Genomic DNA, 21,759 nt, shown 5'->3' with positions numbered 1-21,759 from the left:
CTGATTTCTGTTGAGTTTCCAGACTGAAGGGCAAGCGGAGGACCATGGGCGGGGGTGGGGGGGGGAAGGTCAGACCCACCTGCAGTGTGATGCTGAGTGCTCTGTGCAACCAGGAGGCATGTGACAGGAATAAATGCACACATGCATGTAGGTATGTCTATGGGGCTTTTTATTTTTATTTTTTTAAGTTTATTCTTCTCTTCCTCTTATTATTAACAGTACAATAAAAGTATACTACTAGAGCTTGGTCTTGGTCAGTCTAACTCCAAATTTTGCTTAACAGCAAAAAAGAAAAAAAGCTTCCAGATTTAGGGGAGTCCTCTGTAACAGTTATTTTCAATAATGAAATAAATAAAACATACAAGTTGATGAGAATGATGAGAATAAGCCAGAATGCATTTTACCACAATGGGTATTATACATAGCATTTCCCCTACACTGTATGTATTTATGAGAAAGATACACTTGTTTCTCATATATAATGTCAACACAGGATGGAAAATTTTCTAAGATTCTCTGACTAAGGCTTCTATAGCAATTAAAAAATTGTCACCATTCGCCCCATGATGTCCCTGCATTTTAAAAGTATATATAGTATCTTTATATGCACACAAATGCACTACTAATATAACAGACTAGAATAAATTTTGTGATATTAATCTTCTTCAAATGATCAAAAATACTATATTCTATACAACTTACCATTTGCCCGTTCACCCCTGGAGTTCCAGGCGCTCCAACGGAACCCTAGGGAGACACATGGAAAGTGAAGGTGACTTCATACAATAAATTTGAATCCTTGATTTGTATAGCTTGAGTCATGTCAGCCACAACTTGACCTTGCTAAAAGATGGCTGGGCAGTATGTTTTCTAGCTCTTCTCTCTGAATTCAAATACAGAATAATATAAACAGATTCATCAAGCTTTCCCAGAAGCTACAGGGTAAACATTTAACCATGTTTCTAAATATCCATTTATTCTTAGAATGGCTTGAAAGATGTTTGTATGGGCTGATAGGGCTATCAGAAAGCCATGTGGCTCTACCTTTGGGTACATTTAAGAATTAGGAACATCCTAGCAGTGGTGATAACTCTTGATTTTCATGAATTTAAATACCAGGGGGAAAAAAGGCAATTAAAATAACAAACATTTGCTCCACAAGTAGTCTAATCAGAGGCCCATGTTGTAAACTTGAGTTGTTGTATGAAGAGCATTTTTGACCGGACCTTTAGAATGTACATTTATATCAAGCAAGAGTCCAAGAGTCTTGCAAAGTAGACTAGAAAAGTCAGACATTATACATTGGCTAGCAACAACACAACTTCTGCCCATCAAATTTTAAGTTATGTGTGTATGTGTGGCTGGCTAACACTGCCAGACATGCATGCACATGGGTGGGGGTGACTAGGAACGGTTAGACATACGTGTGGAGACGGAAGAAGAAAGACATTCACTACTGAGAAAATCTGTAACACTGAACCGGATACAGAATCACAAAAGCTTTCACACAGTGATGTCATTTCCCACCAAACACCTTCCTTTCAGGCTCTGGAGAAACCATATTTAAGTGAAATATGCTCATTCTTTGTCTAGCACTAGAAGATAGATTTTTGAAAGTAGATGTAGAATATCAAATTTCTTCAATCATAATGAGAAAAAGTTTAAAGAACAATGATTATAAACCTAAAACTGCCATGAAAAATGAAGTCTATGAAAACATAATTGTTGTATGCAAAACACATAGAGGTGGAAGTTCCTTAGAATGTTCTGTGGTTCTGGGGAGTGGGCCGAGAAAGGACTTCCCAGAGGCCGGGCAGTAATTTCAATTTGGCCCAGTGTGGATTAGGGCAGCTTTACAATTTCATACCACACTTAATAGAGAAGTTATGGTGGAGGATAAAGTGTTCTACACAAAAGTTGTCTCACAACGCATTGCTTTTACTAGGTTTGTAAGATTATGTTTCAACAGATACCACACACCTAGTGCTTGGGGGATTAAAAGTCTCTTCTTTGATGGATTTCAAAAATAAAGAATAAATGCTTTAACACCTGTTGGAATACAATGTTTTCTTCGGTCAAATATATTTTCTTCCTTGTGGTGAAGTGGGACACGTCCCAGGGAACAGCAGCCGCCATCTATCCGCTACTGAAACAGTTACTACTCTAGAACTGATGTAATTTTGGGGGTGCTACACCTTCTCCTCCTGAATGTGATGCTCTATCCTATGCCCATGGATAATGGTGCAATGGTCAGCAAGAAGTTACTTTTCAGTTCCCTCCAGCAGAGGAGACACCAGTGGGCCACTCAGTACAGTCAAACCAGCAAGAACACCCTTTGTTCTGGTCAGTTCTGTGTCATTTGTGAATCATGTTTGAATAAAGCCACACATTCAATTTGCAATGTTGTATGACCCTTCACATTCTAAGGTTTGTCACCATGTTTTACTACTATCTGAGTTAAAAATTTAATAATCTACGAGTTTGGCAGACAGCTTAAAAAAAGAGTCTGCTCTAGATTTATTGGATTTTCTAGAACAGCGTTGATTAGAAACTAATGTCTCACAGTACATGACTGCGTTTTTAGAAAGCAGATTGCTCCAGCATGACCTACAGTAGTGAATTCCATCACCTCTCAGGCTAGCCACTAGGCCCTGGGAGAATAATTACTTTCACAGTATTCCTTATACTCTACCTTTTGTCCTGGAGGCCCCAGAGGACCCTAAAAAAGAAAAACAATTCAATTAACATAGTACTGTAACACTGAAACTTAAACAACCAATTAAAACTGTCCTAATCTGTAAGGTTCTCTTTAATGAAATATGCTGTCTTGGGCATCAAGGAGAATGAAACTCTTCATTTGGAAGTGCACAGTGAGTCTTTTCTTTTGAAGAACATTAAGCATATGTGACAGGATTCTGATTTTTCCTTTAAAAAGATAAACTTTACTATTCCAGTGCATCTGTTTCTTTAAATACCTGCAAATATGACATCAATTTCACTGCGAAGGCTGTTGTAAGTAGTTAAAATGCAAGGCAGTTCCCCAGCTGACAGACACATTATATGATCTGCAAGACTTCAGTAAGCAGATTAGCAAAGGAAATTCTTGAACAGTGTTACAAAAGAAGCACTCTGCTTCTACTCTTCCTCTTGTGAAATGTGGCTGACTAACCTACACAAAAATGTGCTTCCAAATCAGTAGGAAACCCCAAGATCTATTGGGGCACCCAGTGGGTGGGTTCCAGAAGAGGCGACAAAAGACACTGTCAGCTGATGCTTAACCTATCAGACTAGGAGCGGAGTTGGGAGAAACACAATATTTAGGAAGATGAACGGGAATATTTACATATAAAGTGGAAATGCGGCAGTGCTGAGATTCAGCCACAAAGACTGAGGTGGGATTCGGGTGACTTTATTTACAAGGCACAGCTTGGGATGGTGGGGAGAGTGCAAAGAGAACCAGCTAGAATGCCATGTCTTCCAACTGAGAAATAATGAAAGAAAAATACTGATCCCTTTTCTTCCACTTTGCCCCTCCCCCAATTTTTCAGTTTAGTATATTTGAGCAAAGTGGTAGGTATTCTACCATCGATTGCAAAGAGTTTGTTCTTTCATCACACTTAACTGAAGGGCTATTTTCAAGTGTGTCACTTCTGTGATCAAACATCTTCCACTCATCCTTGGGGGCCATCAGGAAAGCACAAGAGTAGCCACAGAGGAAGAACTAACTGGTCATGGCCTTCATCTTTTTTCTTTATTTAAATTTTATTTTTATATTCCCCACACAATTACAACTCCCTTAAATTGACCCCAATCCCTCCTTTCCCCTCCCCCCACCCCCCATAGAGTGTCTCTGGTTCATAGCTGTTTGTTGACTTTGATATTTTCTTTCTTATAGTTATTCATTTTCCTGGTCCCTTATTTAAGTTTTCTAGATTCCTGCTATGAGTGAGACCATCCGGTATTTTTCTTTTTCTTTCTGGCTTATTTCGCTGAGCATGATCCCTTCCAGCGCCATCCATGTTGCTGCAAATGGCATGTGTTTATCTTTTTTGAATGCTGAGTAATATTCCATGGTGTATATGGACCCCATCTTCTTGATCCAGTCATCTATTTTTGGGCATTTGGGTTGTTTCCAAAGCTTAGCTATTGTAAATAGTGCTGCTATAAACATAGGGGTGCAGGTGCTCTTTGGAATTGATGTTTCTGTGTCCTTTGGGTAAATACCTAGGAGTGGAACTGCTGGATCCTATGGAAGCTCTATGTTTAGTAGGTCCAGAAATCTCCACACAGCTCTCCATAGTGGTTGGACCAGTTTGCACTCCCACCAACAGTGCAGGAGAGTTCCTGTTTCTCCCCTTGGCCTTTATCTTAAATTACAAATACACAATGTTTAGGAACATTCTAGGAATCATTTCCTTGAATTACTTTGCAATCCTCACAGGAAGACTGTTCCTGCATCTAATCATCCTGAGGAGAGAGAAAGTGCCCCGCAGTACCAACTTTCTCTATTCCTATAGGATCACCCAGTTAACCAACTTCTCAAAGAGCTTGCCTGACATATCTGTGGGGTCAGACCTTCTCCTATCCTATCTCACTCCTACTGAAAACTCCCTATGTCATATTCTGCAGAGAAAATAGAGACAATCAGGTGTAAATTTCCCTAACATTCACACCTCTCATCAATTCCTCCCCAGGCGGACCTCAAGCACCAGGCGATGCTTCCAACCAGACTCTGGAATCCATCCTTCCCTTGGCCCTCAGGATCTTCTCATTCAATTACCCCTGCCTCCTCATAAGGGCATCCTGCTCTCCCCTGGTTCCTTCCCCTTTCTCCACACACATAAACACGCGTAATCATTTCCTCACTTGGGTAAATTGTTTGGGAAACTAACATTAAAGTGCAGGAAAGGCAGAGGTTTGAAGCCACAGTGATAGATCTGAGAGTGAGGGAAAGACTTGGTTTTATCATTGCCTGTGATTCCATTTTCCCCCAAGTGTCTCCAGAGTAATTCACTTCTTAAAATGTTGATGTTAGAAAGGAAATCATAAAACAAAAAGTACATTAATTCAATGTTTAGACTGTGAATGTGTATGTTCAAAAAGGTTTGTTTCCCATTATAAACCGAACTCTGCCACTTAAAAAAACATTGCTGAGTAAAGTTGGATATTTCATTACATTAATGCAGAACCCTGGAAAAGAGTATTTCAGACACAAAAAGGAGAGAATTTTGAATCAAATATTTTAAGTAGAGACTAGCATAGCTGGTATTTTTCAGTGTGGACTTTGTTACAGGAAGACATTAAACCCAAGATCAAGTAAGACTGCTCACTGCTCTAAAATCTGTGAAATTATATTAGTTCTCTTGTTGAACACCATATTTAATGAAAGTCAAAAGATGGCTATGAGGAAAATAAATATTCCTCTTCACTGTTAGGAAACCTGCTATTTTTGCTAAACTCCAAATATGAATTGGGAATACATGTCTTGTAGATTATTCATAACTATGTTGCCAAGGACATATTCTCAGCTACCAAAAATGTACATATTTTTCTTTGATCTCACTGCTAGCAAGCCAGGGAGAGTGTCATTCATTACAGGGGGTGCCAGTGGGGTATGGGAGGGTACTAGGAATAAACCAGTGTTGAATATAAGCACAGACATACATTTCAGTAAGTATAGACACAGAGACACACATTTATTTTACTTATGTGCTTATCTTACTTACATGCTTATTTTGCTCATTTGTATGTGTTTTGAGTATCTTTAATATCCTTAATAACCCCATTATGTATCTGTGTCATTATGGTCATTACATTTAAGCTTACAAATACTTTTACAAACTAGTCAACATGGGCCTCCCCGGTGGCGCAGCGGTTGAGCGCTGGGTTGCGAAGCTGCCCACAGCCTCTGCAGCGCCGGTTCGATCCTTGGCTGCTCCCCGGCCACCGGAGGAGGGTCCCGCATGGCACGCAGACCTCCCCTGCCGCCCGCTGCTCCCCTCAGCAGTGTGCCTTGGTCCTTCTGCCTGCTCTGCTCCCCGCTCTGGCTCTGGTGAATTCTCTCACCCTCCTGTGCTTCTGACTGTTCCCAGTGCTTGTATAAATAAATAAATAAATAAACAAATCTTCAAAAAAAAAAAAAAAACAAAACAAAAACTAGTCAACATTGGTAAAAACGGTGAGGGCTCTGTGGCTCAGGGAGAGGGAAGAAAGAAAGGGACATATCTGAAATAAGGATTAATGGGGAGGGAGGGAAGAACAAAAAGAAAAAACATACCAGCAGATTAAAAAAAAAAATCAAAGTTACAATGAAGGCTTTGCTCAAAAACTGATTTTAAAATTAGAACCATTCACTCGCATATAATGGTAAACTTCTTTATATTTTCAGCTTCCACAAGACTTGGATAAGTTCATTATTCACTGGTCAAATTAGTGTCCCTTATTATTCCTAAAATTCCTTAAGTCTATTGTTCTAATGTTCTAAGGTTTCTAAAATAATTCCATTCTTGTTATCCTATGCCTTAAGTAAGCTTGAATGCAATTTTTTCTAAACCAAAGGGTCAAAATTTCTAGCTCATTCTTATTAATCAATGAATTACTCCTTTTTCACACATTTTCTTGGCAGGCACCTTTATATTTGCATATACTTGGTACACACCCAATTAAGATGGAAATAAACTGGTCTCTTTAATTTTTCAAAACAACTTCTGTAGATATGTTACAAGATTTGAAAATACCCTGCAGCTTATTATTAACCAGTTGGGTGGTATTTCTTTAAATTTGACCCAGGAAATCTTGAACTGTGATTTCAATGTTTCTCTGAGTGATGTAAAGTATATGAACTCCTTTTGTTGGCATAACTTTATTCAAAAGACAAACATCAGACAAGCCACTGGAAACTTCTAAACATGGAGGAACAACATGAAGAACTTCTACACCAACGTTTTCGTGATGCTTCAGAAAATACCCTGAAGTGCAAGCTAAGTGAACAGTCACCAACAGGTAAGAAATGACAGAGCTTTCTGGTGTTCTTTCCTGCCTTCCCCCACCCCTGCTAGATTCCATATCTAAAGATTATGTAAAATATTGGGGAGCACATGGTGAGCAAGTTCAAGAAATATGATGGTCCCTATTTGGTGGAGGGACTGCCTTTACCAAAAGCGAACCACCTGCACTGGACAGTGGTCCTTTATCTGCTGCTCCAGGTCCCCCAGGTACGTATTCAAGAGCATCCCTCTGGGATCTGTATCACCATGCTCTGGCCAAGCCCTCTCCTCACAGTGACAGTATCTACAGCCACTCCAGTCTCCGCCCATCCTTTCTCACAGTGCTTAGAATGAGCTTGCACCAGGCTACCAGGTGGATACTTGTCTTCAGCAGTCATCTTTCAGCAGCTTCCCAGAGTTTTTGGGACAAGTCCCAACTTTTGCAATAATATAGTTGGCCACATAAGCCAAGCTTTCATATCACAGTACCTCCACCCTTTGTTGTCTGTTCCAATAACGGGCTCCTCCCCTTGGCCCTATTTCTAGTCCTCCGTCCTTGCCTATCTCCTAATCCAGGGCTCTGCAGCCCCACCTCAGGGCTAGCTCCTCTTCTCCAAGACACCCTGATGACAACACTTCTTTTGTTGAATTTATCATCAATAGTGTCATTGTTTGGTTGCTTCTTCTTTTTTTTTTCTCTAAGCATCTTTTATCGCACACAGTGGTTGGCACACAGTAATTGCTCACCTAATCCTTTTGAGTTCATTCATCCACCCAATAGTTTTCGGCTGCTCATCCCATGTCAGGCACTGTCTCGAGTCTGGGATTACAGCAATGAACAAAAGAGAGCATGCCTCCTTGGCTGCACACTCTAGTGAAGCGGAAAGACAGTAAAGAAGTAAAATATAAAACTGTGTCGAGGTAAGTGCTAAAGCAGATGGAGGACAGGACTGGGGAGAAGATGGAGTGTTTGAAACTGGGGTTCAGTGAAGGCCTCAGACATAATGACCCTTGGACAGAGTTCTGAAAGAGGTCGGGCAGACAGCCATGCCTACAGATGGGGGAAGAATGTTCCAGGCAAGGGGACAGCCAGTACAAAGGCCAAGGGGTGAGCACCAGCTGCTTGTATTCCCCTAGGTGACTCAAGTGGGTGGTAGAAGGTGGGGATGTCGGTAGGAAGGCAGGTCAAGTGTAGGGCTGTGGGTCCCTGGTGTTGAGAATCATAAAAATGATAGAAATAAATGAATACATAAAGTCAGTCAAGCTTGTTCTTATACTATAGATGACAGTATCTTAACATAGGAGCTTCCACTCTCATGTTTGCCATCATGATTCTGACACCGCTGGCCAATTCTAATAGTCCCTTAGTAAGTACGGCATGAGTCAAGGATTCAGTTCTTAGTTTCTATACTGGAAGAGCAAAGCAGGAACCGTTCATGGCGGTCTCATGAACACAGGGTGTGATAGGTGTGGATGTGGCTCTACAGACTCCAATGCACCATGGAAATCCATTACGCAAACAGTAGGTGGAATTACCCACCCAATTTGATCTTCAAAGCAAGCAGCTAAGCAATGGATGCTTCTACATGGTGATGGGAGATTTATGGGGATTACACCTGAGGGGAGAAATCAAATATTGTACAAAAATGAGTAACAGTGTAAGGGAAAAAAAAAAAAAGAAACAGATGCTTTTATAACCATAAGGCATTGTCTGCACTTTCCAGCTCATAAAAACATATTTAAAAATCAATTAAGAAGAGCCTTCTGCTGGGCAGACCCTGGAATGGAAAAAAGTCAACGAATTTTTCTGACACCACTGATGTTAGTACAAATTTGATCAAGGTATTAATTACTTAAACAGGATGCAGAGTTTCTAAATGATGTGCTTTAGGATGCCTCTCGGGAGGTGTTTTAAGGCAAGTTCTGGTTGCCTGCTATTAGGAAATGATGTTCTGAGAGAGCAGGGGGCGGACACAGTTCCTGTTCTGTCCCTGAAGGCTCACAGTGAAATCTGAAGTTCTGAAAGCTGCTGGTCACTTCTGGATACAAGAATATACAACCAGCTTCTGTCATAAAAAACACAGGGAACAGAAAAAGAGGCGGTCCCTCTCTGAAGGGGAGGATAAAAGCCCCAAACTATTAAGCTGTTAAAAGTTATTTCCCTTTTAAGATTTTTTCCCCTGGTTTCATAAAAGCTAGGCAAAATGAACACAATACCTTCAGAAGTCTAATTCTACAGGGAAGCATGACAACACATTTAATCTAACATATGGAGTCGTGAAGTGTTAGTATCAGACTTTCTCAAAGGTTTGGGGCAACAGACTTTACTTCTAACTTTTTGAAAGCGATTAACCTGGTCAAATGCATCACAAGATCAGACTATATATAAACTGAGTTTAGAAAGAGTAAATGAAATTAGAAAGAAATAATGGAAATTCATCTGACCTTGGAAGGATTCATTTGAGATGCACTTAAATAAAATTCCATGTTTTACTTGGATGTTTGATGAGCAAAGGTCAAGAAACATAAATTCTAACCATTATTATATGTATGTCTGGAGTATAATTCAAGCGATGTTTTACAAGATTCAGATTTCATAGCTGGAGTGTGTGGAAATGTCAAAGGAAAAACTTGTTGAGAAATGTTGAGAATACAAGAGGGTGTGCTGAAATGTTTTCAGCATAAAAGTCCATGACTTAGTTGAACAGGGTGTAAAGGAACACAGCATAAAGAAAAGAGTGGACAGGCTGAGATGGGTGTTGAGTCTCTAGTTCTGCGTCTTCCGTGGCCTCCGTCTTCAGTCTCACTTAATCACTTGCATTTTCCCAAGCAGTCCAATTGGTCTTCATGGGACAATCTTAACCGCAGAGATTCAGCTGCCATAACTCGCTTGCTTTGTGGGTCTTCTCTATTGCGCCCAGAGGGAGCTTATTTTTATCCTCTGTGTTTTGCTAGCACATTTTAACTGGCTATATTTTTAAAATTAAATTACTTTTATAGAGGTCCTGGTTTATAAAACTGCATATGATTTGGGGGGATAGGTGCACACCTCTTCAAATGTATGTTACCACATCACACTCACCAGCAAAGCACCCATAGTTCTGCACTGGAGTCCATGGGACTCCTTCTTCCTTTTCTCCCACCCCCATCCTTCTCTTTGGTAGCCTCAATTCTTCAGTCACATTTCTTGGTTTGTTTTGTCTGTTCATTTGCACTGTTTCTCTATATTCCACCTATCAATGAAATCCCCAGTATTTGTCTTTCTCCTTCTGACTTACTTCACTTAGCAGAAATTCCCACCAGTTCCATTCATGGTTTTGCAAATGGCAATAATTCATCTTTTTTTATAGCTGGGTAGTATTCCACTCTGTATAAATATCACATTTTCTTTATTTACTCATCTGTTCTTGGCCTCTTAGGTTGTTTCCATAACTTGGCTATTGTAAATAGTGCTGCAGTGAATACAGGTGGCCATATACCCCTTGAAGTTAACATCTTTGCATTCTTCAGGTAGATAACTAGGATTGCTGGGTACTATGGTAGATCTTTTTTTGATGTTTTGAAAAATCTCCAACTGCTTTCCACAGGGGCGGAACTAGTCCACATTCCCACCAACAGTGTACGAGGATTCCTTTTTCTCCACATCCTCATAATTGGTTGTATTTTAATATATTTACATATTTGTAAAATGAACTTAACTAGGAGCAAATTCTTCAGGTCATCTATTTTACATCCTAGGTATCTAGGTTAGTAGTACCTATCAAATGAATAATTTTGTTTTAACTTAAACCAGCATGCTAATGAATATAAAACTTAATAAATTGCAGTGACAAGATTTACTCCATTATTTTGCCACTCAAACTATGATATTGTTGTCACCGGAAAAAGTTCCAGTTTTGAGACAAATGTTTCTGCTTAAGTATTTGAGATTTTTATTTCAATAATATCACTGTATAATTTCTATTATTTGCAGAAGTTTCCCTAAAACAGTTGTCTTTCAGAGTCCCTTGATAAGATGGCATGCCATTATATGCATTCATGACTATTTGATGGAAAAAGTTTGAAATCGAATAATTATTTTTTAAAAGATAAACTCTCTTAAAGTCTCTATCACATGGGCTGACTTTTTAGAGAAAAACATTAAACCAGGATGATTCATTTATTGATATTCCTCAGCATCATGAAGCTGTGACCTCTTTAAGAGAGGTCTCTTAAAACTCAGGAAATTAAAGTAGTAATACATTTTTCTCACCACTTGACAAAACCAGGGCCCAACACTAAATATTGAGCATTAACGACCAGCAGCAGATTAAAGACAGAACTAGGTATTTGAGAATCTATGTTCTGATTAGGTCCCCAAACAGAGACTCTATCACCTCTCCCAGATTTCCAGGGCTGAAATGACCTCACCGCATCCCTTCTAAATATTTAATAAATTGTTTCTTGTTGCTGAACCCTACATGGAAATGACCCGGAAAGAAAGAAAAATTAACAGGCTTCCTCTGCCCTCTGTGATTAAGCATACTTCCCTAGCGTACCATAAAGGAAGCAAATTTATGGTTCACAAAGGCCTATCACCCTACACCACACTCAGTAAAAAATATTTCTATTGAGTTAAGTGTGTTTTCCCTATTTTCCTATTTTAAATCAACAATGCTCAGAAACACTAGCTGCTAGAATCTAAATATCCCTGATCAGCAGGATTTATATTTAGAACTATAATATATACTCATCTACTATTCAGATCTGTTTTCTATTTAAACCAGCACTGTCCCACAGAACTTTCCGGAGTCATGGAAACGGTCTATATTGCTCAACCCAGTAGGCAGCCACCAACCACTTCTAATATGCACAGTGCAACTGCTCAGAAATGGGCTTTTAAAAATTATTTGTCCAAAATCAGTTTGTTCACACTGATATTGTTTTCCTTTATCTGTGAAGTGATAAACTAGAGGACTTCTAAGATATCTTTTTTTTAAGGTCAAATTTTTCCTTTTTTTTTTTTTAGGATTTATTCATTTTTATACAAAAACCGGAGTACAGGCCAGATGTGCAGGAGGGTGAGCAGATTCACCCAAAACAGAGTGGGGAACAGTCCAGGCAGACCAACCGAAAGCACTGCTGAGAGGAGCAGTGGGCGAGACAGGAGAGGTCTGCCCCGCCAATATCTTTAAAATCTTTAGTTTAAAAAGTACAGTAACATAGTGTGACTAGAAATTGATACAATCACTTTCCCATTATCTTCATGAAAACCAGTTTTTAGTTATTCTTGCATATTCATGGACACAGATCATGCATATTCATGAGCACACAGACACGCTAAATGATCTACAATATGCACATGAGTGTAATCCTACTCCTGGTGTGCAGGATGTACACTTTGGACCAAAAACTAATTTCCAGGAAACTGGGACTAGTTGATCTATTAAATATACATGTATGTGCATGCATGCGTGTGTGTATATTATATATATATATATATACACACACTGTATATAAATAATATATAGGTATACATATGTATATCATTTGTCTTTTATGATTTTGAGAACTTGTACTACTTTTATCAAAGAAAGAAGTAGTAAGAATATCAAAAGGAGAGCTACCTTCAAAAATACTATTTTAACAACCATTTCAACTCATGAAGAACTGAAAAATAAGGCCTGCTCAGCACTCCAGCACTTCCAATTGGGTCTATCCTTGGTTTGATCCTTGGGTCTAGTTTTATGAGCTAGAGCAGTTCTTTCCTTCGATGGAGTCCAATTTACTTAAGCTCAACATCTGTCTTTTAAAATCTCATTCTTCTCGAAAAACCCAAAGGTCATGTTTACGGAGTAGATGCACAGGAGGATTAAACAAATGTGGAACTGCTTGAGCTGCAAGTCTTTTTTATTTTATCAGAGATGCTGTTAATCTTCAGATGATTATTTTTGCAATATAAAATATATATCCTGGATTACGAATATGCATTCCCCACCTGACACACTCATAAACAGTTTTGTAAGAGCTGATTTTTAGATGGCTTCTAGTGTCCTCATTTCACTATCAAAGATATGCTAAAATGTTTTAAATTCTCTACTGCCCTTCAGTGTCCCCATGTGTGCCATGGAGGGGGCTCCATGGCACAAACCAACCAGTGTCAGGGGTTTGCGTAGGGCAGAAGAGACAAGAGCAATTTATTGTCTGCCCTTTGTTTTCACTGGGGGCTGAGTAGAGGTGTTATGAAAAATGGAGAATGAACAATGGCAGGCCAAAGCAATAACCATGGTAGAACTGAAGGAATGTTTCTCTCTCAAGCTCTGTGTTTGACACCCTGAATGCGATTAATATCTATAGCCTACTCTTCACAGGAGGGGCTTCTGTGTGCCAAGCCAGGCCTCCACATCTGTTTCAACATCAGTACTTCTCATTGATGGAAATCTTTGTGGTTCACGATGCCTTTCCTATTACTATCATTTCACTTGCTTCTCACCAGGGAGACCCATAAAATAGAAATTCTTGCCTACATTTGTAAATCAGTAAAAAAAGGTTGCAAGCTACAGACATACTCTACTTGGTAGTCCTGAGGCCAGAGCCACTAGGACATGGTACTTTTTTCCCCACTGGACTTTGATTAAAATATACACACATGTGATATTTGCAACAAACAGAATTTCTAAGGGTGATTTTTTCCTCATGGAAACTAAAACTGTATTTCCAGTATCCTGTTCTCTCTTTGAGATGGGTTAAAATGCACAGTGCCATTTAAGTGAATAAACATAAATCAAGGTTTTTAAAAATGGTAGGTTTTTTTTTAAATCATAGAAATAGTTTAAGCAAATATAAGATATAAAAATTCAGTTTGCTGGGAAGAGGAATTAGGATATTATATTGCTTTACCAAAAGATTTTCTGAATAAGATTGCTTTTAATAGCACAGTTCTCCAGTACATTTAAGATATGTTGATTTATGAAAATCTGATTCATACAGAACTTTACAGGAATACATCTGTTATATAAATCCATGTTCACCTGTAATTTACTCTAGAGGGAACAATTGAGTGATAATAATAATAACATACTCATATAGTTCTTCGTTCTATATTTTAAAGTGCTTACTTCTAATTTATTGCATTTGTCTTTGGCAATCTTATAAGGGAGGCAGAGAAGGTATCATTATCCTTTCTTTACAGATGAGAAATTGAGAGGTTAAGTGACTTGCCCAAGGTCAGACAGACCATTCATTCATTTACTTCCATTTCAGTGATGTAGTTTTAACAGGATAGTCAAGGAAGTAAGATTCTTCCTCCCAATTTTTTTTTAAAGCAGCTGTGAAGGCTATTAAAACAGGAGTCGATGACCTCACAAATGTAATGTTGAATGAAAGAAGCCAGACTCAAAAGTGTACATACGGCATGATTCTATTAATATACAATTCAAATGCAGGCAATGGGAATCTATGGTGGCAGAAGCCAGGGTGGCTGAACTCTGGGAAGAGAGAGACTGGGGATAAGGAGGGCTTCTGAGAAAGGGTAACACTCTCTTTTCTGATCTGGCTTGTGGTCCTGTCACTGTGTTCACTGTGAAAATTCACTCACATATATACTTATGTGTATCTACATTATATGCTTTCTTTCAATAAAAGTTGCATCTTTATTTTTTTTTTTAGATTTATTTATTTATTTATTTATACAAGCACTGGGTATAGTCAGAAGCGCAGGAGGGTGAGAGAATTCACCAGAGCCAGAGCGGGAAGCAGAACAGGCAGACTGACAAAGTACACTGCTGAGGGGAGCAATGGGCATGACAGGAGAGGTCTGCCGCGCCATGTGGGACCCTTGCTGGCGGCCAGGGATCGAACTGGGGATCGAACCGGCGCTGCAGAGGCTGCTGGCAGCTTCAAAGACCAGCGCTTAACCACTGCACCACCAGAGGAGGCCCAAAGTTGCATCTTTAAAAACAGTATGATGGTCCTCCCTGGTGGTGCAAGGAGTGAAGATGCAACCTATGAAGCTGTCTGCAATCTCTGCAGCACGAGTTTGATCCCTGCCCAGCCAGGGAGCTGACCCACATGGCGCTGCAGACCTTTCCCGTCTTACCCGCTGCTCCCCTCAGTAGTGTATTTCAGTCCGTCTGCCTGTTCTGTTCCCCACTCTGTCTCTGGTGGATCCTCTCACCCCCTGCACCTCTGACCTGCACCCTACCTCTTGTAGGCATAAAATAAATAAATCTTTATTTTACAGCCTAAAGATTTATTTATTTTATGCCTACAAGAGCTCACTCATAGCAGGAATTTAGAAATCCTAAATAAGGGGCCAGGAAAAAGACTAATTATAATAAAGTAAAAATCAAAATCAACAAGCAGCTATAAACCAGAGACACACTACGGGGGGTAGGGGAAGGAAGGATTAGGGTCAAAATAAGGGGAGGTACAATTGTATGGGGAATATAACCAAAACGAAATTGCATACATTGTGCAAAAATGCAAAATGATGTAAGAATTATATAAAATAAAATATAAAAAAAATCTTAAAAAAAATAAAAACAGTATGATGCACTGTATCTATTGTATACACATATCCTCTGGACACTCGTGAGCCCAAGTAAGCTGCGATCCTTAGCTGTGTTCATGAAATGAGAACAAAATATCAAAAAAAATATCCAGGGTCATCTTCATCTGAAAAGTGACTATATGAAATGGGGAATGGGAGCACACTAACATGATAGCATCATCGCTCATTTAGGGTGAGCAGGGATGTTTCCATTGAATGTCAAGCTAGGAGTTGTGGGAACTGGGATTAAGTTGTTATTCACACAGTATATTCAGAGACTATATATGAATCTAAGGGAGGTAAGATTATAATTTTTAAAAGAATCATCCTTCTTATTTCAGAATTAGTCTATTAAGACGGTGCCTTGGCATCAGAGTAGAAAGTCAGCAGCAATGACAAAATCTGAGCAAGGTCTATAGACCAAGGGGAAACAAAGGCCTCCTGAGATTCCCACGAGCCTTCCACAGAAGAATGTAGGGGGAGGAATACATTTTGACCATTGTCAAGGAGATAAGTTACACATGCTTTCAATTGCTTAAAGCAATTTCAAAACTGATGTAGTTCCCCAAGAATCCTTTACCTGGTGACCCTCAACCCTGGGTACGCTTGCTGCGCTTTTATGCAAAGTTACCACTGATGGCAAACGTTTTGCTTCATTTTCACATATGGTCTTTTTTTAAAGAGTATGCTATAGTACTTTTCCTCCCAGATTGTCTAGATCAAGCTTCTAACTTGGTCAGGAGAATAGAATTTCAGGGTGATGGGTCAGATTTGGTCCAGGTTGCTCTCAGCAATGGTCAAAGGCAGCTCTGACAGGGACACAGCTTGGTGGGTTTTCCCAGGAGGGGTGCTGAAGGGGTCCCAACAGGGAGATGCCTTTGACCTTCAATCTATCCACACATTTGTTTTTATTCCTGGCCTACTGCCAAGTTCACTCAGACCTGGCTAATTATTATTATTTTTTTAAATAAATGAGCCCTGAGTATCTGCATGTGGAGTAAGGACAAGGTCAGTCATCATGATCACAGTGTCATAGAACAAGAGGGACATAGCGGTCCTTGGCAGTGTGGGCTATCAGCACCTCTCCCTGTGTCCCCAATATTGCTCTTATCTTCAAATAGGCCAAGAGACACTCCAGAGACAGGGAGAAGAAACAGGGAGAGGTGGCTTGAAGGAATCTGCTCTCCAGGGCTCAACAAACTGCCCCAATTTCTCCTGCACAGCCAAGAATAAGCAACACACCAGCAACCAGGGCCTGCACCTCCACAGGCAAGTCTACGAGGCTTCTGTGCAATACAGAGCTACAAGTCACCATTTTGTCTGGTTGGAGGCCTGCCAGCACAGAAGATCCCCCGGAATGACCAAGGAGGGTCTACAGTGCTAATGCAGTTCATCAACCTGTTCCCTTTGAGTTCCTGGTTCCAATTGAGGCAGCACAGACTCTCCTGGGATTTACTCTCCCTCCCAGCAGATCTGTTAATGCATACTCTCGCCTGTGACTTTCCTCTCCTGTTCTTTAGACCTACAGTCTCCTTTTTCCTCCTGTGTCATTTCTGTGAATGTGATGTCTTGTGACCTCTCACCATGGAACACAGGCCATATTACTTTTGGACTTTTACTTACTTTCACTCTTTGTTCAAGGTCACAGGACAGATACATTTATTACACGTCATTTCGACCCCAGTTGGGACTGAGTTGGCCTCCCATTATTTTTAGTATAGAAAAAGATAAATTGAGATACTTACCATCAAGCCTTGTTCACCTGGTTTTCCCGGTTCACCCTTAAAAAAAAGAAACAGTGATCATTTTATTAATGCTATGAACACTAAAAACCGATTTTAATCCTCTTTCTCTTTTTCATGATACCCACCGGGGTGCATGAATGTTTGTACTTTTCAGACTAGATGGAGGAATTTTTTATTACTTTGGCATTATGAAAATAACTTAAGCTAAAGCAGTACTCTAAATAATTTAATTCAGCGATAAAACTGAATTTCAAGTCCTAAAATCATAAGATAAAGACATTAAAAATTTTTCCATATAAACTTTTCCCTTTAAATATATGGAAAAAGGTAAAACACTTTGACCTTTTCCATGTTTCCTTAAATTGCTGAGTTGCTTCTATCAAATCCAGTCTTTTTTTAGGGTCCTATGTTACTGTATATTGATACCTGATTAATCTTAGTAAGACCTAAGTCTTGAGATCACTTTTAGTTCATTTTCATTAATTAGCTTCATATACAAAGAACAAATGATATTCAAACCACACTCACTGGTGGTTTAACCATTAATTTTACTGTTTTATTAGCAATTTCTTTGGTTCTTTGGGTAATTTGGTTATTTGCAAGGGATTAAATATTAGACATATTTTTCTTCTGTGCCTTCATGAACAGAACAGGACTTCATTGTCTCCTCTATAGAGCCCTTAGAAAACATCATTAACCTCCTGCCTAGTTTTCCAGGCTTATCTCCCAAGCAAAGCACCCCCCCACGCCCCAGTGTCCTCTGAACTAGTCAGAACCTACTGACAAGTGACCTTGCAGGTCAGAGGTTCTCCAGGCTCCCCTGAAAACCAGTGCAATCGCTGCCTCCAGGTGTCTGTGGTTTCATGGGTGCCCCTGTGGATTGAGGGGGGCAGCAGAATCCTATTGGCAGAGCCCTCTGCTTGGGAGCCTTCCCATCACCCCATGTCCCTCCACCTACCCACCCCTTGACCATTAACACCCTAGTCCCTCCCAATCCCACCCCATCCCAATCCTCAGTTCTCAAAACGACCCAAAAAGCAACTCACAGGCACGCCGGGTATTCCACGGGGGCCATCCTTTCCTGTGTCTCCAGGAGGCCCCCTCGGGCCTGGGGGGCCTGGGGGCCCTGGGGGCCCGGCCTGTCCTTGGTCACCCTATAGGCAGAAGGGAACAGCCAACAATGACCATGAAAGAGAGGGACCCAGGTCTTCTTTTCAACACTTTAAATTTGTATTATCTAATCCACATTTACACTATGAAAAGAACCAGAACAACCAGAAACATGAAACCTGTAGGCAATTTGCCTGCCAGCAGGGAGCAAATAAATATTCATGCTGGGTGAGCTGAGGAGGTGCTGTTAAATCAGAGCAGCTCAGGAACAGGCGCTCGACTCTTACAGGACTAGAATCATTGCTCAGGCAGAGCTGCTGTAAGACTTCTGCACGACTGTGTCCATGATAAGGCCGCATTGGTAACAGTCACCTTGTTTCAGAAAAAGGCTGCATTTGTCTTCGGACAAATGTGATTTTCCTAACCTGTAAAATTATCTAATCGATAAAACGAAGCATACCAGACTCTGGTCAGGCTGTATAATAATTTATAAACCAGAGAGCTTAGGAACTGCATCTATTCTTGGATACAAGTGAAATACTCTTTTTTAGTTTCAAAAAAAAAAATTAGATTGGCTTTTGGTATGTTCATCTATGTTTCCAACAAATGCAGCTCACTGGACAAAATTTCGTCCAAGGAAATTTTCAAAGAAATCCCGCCTCCCCCCACCCTCCCTGCACATGAGAGATCGATGGGTAAAGCGACAGGGCACAGAGCAACACTGAGCGCCAGGGAGAAAACAGACGGGTGTGAGGACAGGCACTACCTTTATCAGGCGGCGTTTAATGAGCTGCTGATCAGCAGAGAGAAAGCCATGATTGATTTTAGGAAACACCATCTGATCAGTCAGGTGAGGTCAAAGGTTGAAGTTCAGAGGTGAGAGAGTTGGAGAAGAGACATCAGAAGGTCCCAAGAAAGAAATAAAGAGAGACACATTAGATTTATAATGACCATTGAGCAAAACAGAACTGGTCCTTGTCTCTGACCTCAGACCCACAGGCTCTTGTGGAAAGGAGTAGAACCCTGCCCGGGGTGGTGAGACCAGGTGGTTCACTGAAGAGTGAGTCTTTTTTATACCCCATCAATGCAACGTGGTGGGGCGGGGGGGGGGGCTTTTAATAATTGAGAGTATGGAAGAAAGCAGGTGAGTTTGCGTCAGCTGCATCCTGGCCCTGGGCAGAGGATCTAGAGACAAAGCACCAGTTCAGTTTCCGTCAGAATTGTCAACCAGCATAGGGAGGCATGAACGTGGCTGCCGTTTTATTGATGGCCACAGTCCAGAGTCCTTAGGATGACTTCATGGGCCAAACGTACCCTGGAGGATTGCGGCGCATGCCAATTGAGCCATGGAGGCAGGGCAAGGTGCTGGGGAGTTTGGCCCTCCTCCCCCTCTCACTGATGTCAGTGAGGTCCCAAGGGCCCAGAAACTTGGTGGGGGCGCACAGGACTCGGCCAGCCCATTCAGCCGTTCTTGCCGCTCTTATGCTGGTTGTGGGCACTGACTGAGCAGGCACGGGTGCCAACCACAAACCTTGACGGTGAGGATCTGATTACTGTGCAGAGCGGCAACTGTGGGGAAGCCTGGCAGGCCCTGGGGACGTGCACAGCACCAAAACGACACAACACAAAACGTCACATGGACATCGCACTGGCGGACAAACACGGTGAGACTGTTGTCACCCTGTCTCGCGCTAGGTCTTGTCGAGCATCTCACACCACAAACAATACACACAGGAAACCCCCATTCCTTAGAGGGATGGCAGGGCGAATGCTCCTGTTGTCGCTGCCCCAGGGAGCAGGGATGGTGGCGTCCACTGTTCACTCTTAACGTGCCTGAAACTTTACAAAATGTTAGTGCAATGTCGGGGGGACTGCAGACGCCGCTTGCTGTGATGACAACACTCTGGTTTTCCTCTGTGGATGGAATGTTTACAGTCAGGAGGTACAATAGGCTCATTAAGTCCTCTCTGGACCACAGTGAACAAACTCGCTAGCACATCAGAGGGGTCCTTGGAATACGCGCAGGATGCCCCACAAAATGTGATCTCACCACCCACATGTCAACATTTCTCTCTCCAATCATATGTGGGGCTCAGGTCTCCCCTGCTTCAGGGATGTCTGTGGAGTGATGGGTGGAAATCTGTCTCTCATAGCATGGGTGTTTCATGTCAGGGCAGGCAATGGCCACACTCAGCAGGAATCACTCTGTCGTGTGACTTTCCCAAAAGCGCTCAGCTATTCACATTACTCCTTCAAGGAGGAAAGTGACTTGGAATTCTTTAACCAAGGAGAATGGGAGACAGATCTTTTGGAGGACTGTGCTATGGTCAAACTCATCCTCAAACTAAGGGGGCAACACCTGAGGGGAGAAATCAAATGCTGCCCCAAAATTAACAATAATATAAGAAGATAATAACAGTAATAATAATTAAACGAAACAAAAAACCGCATTCTCACAGGCGTTATCAACTGGGGGGCACTGGGGGAGAAATGCTGCCTTTGTTCCAGTTCTTTTCCAACCACATGTGATAGTGGAATCTTTTTCCCAAGTTCTCTCCCCACACAGAACATGTTCACATACAGATAAACTGAACAGCCACCACAGAGTGCATGGCCTCCCACGTCTGCAGGCTCACTCCCATATACCTCTCCTTTTCTCAAACCTATTTTGAGTCTATTTTTAGGAAGAAAAAAAACAGGAAAGTTTCTAGTTTTTGAAATTGCATTAGTTTTGGTTTATTTTCTCCCTTATTTTCCCCTTATCTATTTTTCTTTTTGAGAGAGCCAATAAAATGATGTTTGTAGGATGAAGATATGTCTTCAGCCCTAATGCCTTTGATTTTCCTCCTTTAGAACTGGGACTTCTCAGGAAGCCAAGAAGAGGAAATCTTATCCCTTTTGCCAAATCCTTTCCGATAAGGCTATTAAGTGGCGGGGGATGACCTGTATCCTCTTTTCCTTCTCCCCAAGTAAAAGTCCTTTAAACATCCTTCTGCACAAATTCAGAAATGCTACAAGTTGGAAAACAGATGTGTACAATTTGCTTTTGTTTTACTATGGAATATGAGTTTAAAATGTTATTAGATGATGATGTGCCAGCATCTTTCCATCTGTGACTCATTAGCCCTATATTACATAGTCAGAATTTTATATCTAAAGCTCATATTTATGTAACAAAGAACAAAAACAGATACAAACAAGAAGTCCATGAGGCATCAGAATCTTGATTAGTGGCGATAAATCAAAACGTCACTTTAAACAGGATTATCTAACAAAAGTAATTTAAAATGAAAAACCTTCACAGCACACATGGTGGGGCTTAGAAATATTCTGAAATTTGAATATATAAATAGGTCACTTCTTGTACTCATATCTGAGCATGACCAGC

The 21,759-nt window shown here is 40.8% G+C and overlaps 1 protein-coding gene across 1 annotated transcript in view; it reads right to left on the bottom strand.

Annotated features, from left to right (window-relative positions):
- Positions 1-21,759, bottom strand: part of COL25A1 (collagen type XXV alpha 1 chain) — a 358,553-nt gene that overhangs the window by 81,466 nt on the left and 255,328 nt on the right. The window contains exons 8-12 of the mRNA XM_054694567.1: positions 19,903-19,962; positions 18,308-18,415; positions 17,262-17,297; positions 2,693-2,719; positions 703-747 (exon numbers count right to left, since the gene is read on the bottom strand). Coding sequence (XP_054550542.1) covers positions 703-747; positions 2,693-2,719; positions 17,262-17,297; positions 18,308-18,415; positions 19,903-19,962 — 276 coding nt within the window. The remainder of the gene's footprint in view (positions 1-702; positions 748-2,692; positions 2,720-17,261; positions 17,298-18,307; positions 18,416-19,902; positions 19,963-21,759) is intronic.

This window comes from Talpa occidentalis, unplaced genomic scaffold (assembly GCF_014898055.3).
Source record: "Talpa occidentalis isolate TD23 unplaced genomic scaffold, MPIMG_talOcc4v2.1 talOcc4.13, whole genome shotgun sequence".
Classification (NCBI taxonomy): Eukaryota; Metazoa; Chordata; class Mammalia; order Eulipotyphla; family Talpidae; genus Talpa; species Talpa occidentalis.
Note: the sequence above shows the minus strand (reverse complement) of the source record. Positions and strands in the feature narration are given on the sequence as shown.